This window comes from Clarias gariepinus, unplaced genomic scaffold (genome assembly GCF_024256425.1).
Source record: "Clarias gariepinus isolate MV-2021 ecotype Netherlands unplaced genomic scaffold, CGAR_prim_01v2 scaffold_30, whole genome shotgun sequence".
NCBI lineage: Eukaryota > Metazoa > Chordata > Actinopteri > Siluriformes > Clariidae > Clarias > Clarias gariepinus.
The window spans coordinates 390,001-392,432 of NW_026520997.1; the positions used below are offsets into that span (position 1 = coordinate 390,001).

The 2,432-nt window shown below is 47.0% G+C and overlaps 1 protein-coding gene across 1 annotated transcript in view; it reads right to left on the minus strand.

Annotated features, from left to right (window-relative positions):
- Positions 1-2,055, minus strand: part of kdf1a (keratinocyte differentiation factor 1a) — a 24,106-nt gene extending 22,051 nt beyond the window's left edge. The window contains exon 1 of the mRNA XM_053490692.1: positions 1,946-2,055. Coding sequence (XP_053346667.1) covers positions 1,946-1,950 — 5 coding nt within the window. The 5' untranslated portion in view covers positions 1,951-2,055. The remainder of the gene's footprint in view (positions 1-1,945) is intronic.
- Between the last annotated feature and the right edge of the window lie 377 nt (positions 2,056-2,432).

Genomic DNA, 2,432 nt, shown 5'->3' on the forward strand with positions numbered 1-2,432 from the left:
CACACACAGAGAGACACACAGACACACACACAATCACACACAGACACACACAATCACACACAATCACACACAGACACACACAGACACACACAATCACACACAGACACACACAGACACACACAGACACACACAGACACACACAGACACACACAGACACAATCACACAGAGAGACACACACACACACACAATCACACAGAGAGACACACACACACACACAATCACACAGAGAGACACACACACACACACAATCACACAGAGAAACACACACAATCACACAGAGAAACACACACAATCACACAGAGAGACACACACAATCACACAGAGAGACACACACAATCACACAGAGAGACACACACAATCACACAGAGAGACACACACAATCACACAGAGAGACACACACAATCACACAGAGAGACACACACAATCACACACAATCACACAGAGAGACACACACAATCACACACAATCACACAGAGAGACACACACAATCACACAGAGAGAGACACACACACACAATCACACAGAGAGACACACACACACAATCACACAGAGAGACACACACACACACAATCACACAGAGAGACACACACACACACAATCACACAGAGAGACACACACACACACAATCACACAGAGAGACACACACAATCACACAGAGAGACACACACAATCACACAATCACACACACAATCACACAATCACACAGAGAGACACACACACACAATCACACAGAGAGACACACACACACAATCACACAGAGAGACACACACACACAATCACACAGAGAGACACACACACACACAATCACACAGAGAGACACACAGACAATCACACAGAGAGACACACAGACAATCACACAGAGAAACACACAGACAATCACACAGAGAGACACACAGACAATCACACAGAGAGACACACAGACAATCACACAGAGAGACACACAGACACACACACAATCACACAGAGAGACACACACACAATCACACAGAGAGACACACACACAATCACACAGAGAGACACACACAATCACACAGAGAGACACACACACACACAATCACACAGAGAGACACACACACACACAATCACACAGAGAGACACACACACACACAATCACACAGAGAGACACACACACACAATCACACAGAGAGACACACACACACACAATCACACAGAGAGACACACACACACACAATCACACAGAGAGACACACACACACACAAAATCACACAGAGAGACACACACACACACAAAATCACACAGAGAGACACACACACACACAAAATCACACAGAGAGACACACACACACACACACAAAATCACACAGAGAGACACACACAATCACACAGAGAGACACACACAATCACACAGAGAGACACACACAATCACACAGAGAGACACACACAATCACACAGAGAGACACACACAATCACACAGAGAGACACACACACACACACAATCACACAGAGAGACACACACACACACAATCACACAGAGAGACACACACACACACACACAAACACACAGAGAGACACACACACACAATCACACAGAGAGACACACACACACACAATCACACAGAGAGACACACACACACACAATCACACAGAGAGACACACACACACAGAGACACACACACACAGAGAGACACACACACAGAGAGACACACACACAATCACACAGAGAGACACACACACACAGAGACACACACACACAGAGAGAGAGACAGTTTGTCTCCAACATTCCCTCAGCGCGCGCACTCGTCACACCTCCAGCTCTGTCTCTTCTCTAAATTTAAACCCATAATGTCCTGCTGTACGCGGAACAACCCGTGTGTGTGTGTGTGTGTGATAGAGAGAGAGAGAGAGTGTGTGTGTGTGTGTGTGTGATAGAGAGAGAGAGAGAGAGTGTGTGTGTGTGTGTGTGTGTGTGTGAGAGAAGACTCACCTCATAGACTCGACAGGAACACTGGCGTTGTTGTGAGCTCGCGCTCGCGGGAATCCCGACGGCGGAAGTGTGTGTGTGTGTGTGTGATTGTCACTGAGGAGTTTACCTTCTCTTCCCTGAACACACACACACACTTCTCCCTGAGTTTATTCTCCTGAACACTCCATACACCCGCGCGCTCTCACATACAGGCGCGCGCGCGCTGAGAGGCTGCAGTGACTCCGCCCCCGAGTTTACCTCAGAGAGAGAGAGAGCGTGCACGCGCACTGAGGAGCTTACGCGCTCTGGGTCACCTGTGTGTGTGTGTGTGTGTTGTCACACCTCCCTCTGCTCCCTCCTCTCTCTCACACACACACACACACACACACTGCGCTCTTAACTTAAGCACTATATAAAGTTAATAAAGTGTGATTCTGATTCTGTAGAATCTATAAATCAGTTCAATTCAATTCAATTTTATTTATATAGCGCTTTTAACAATGGTCAT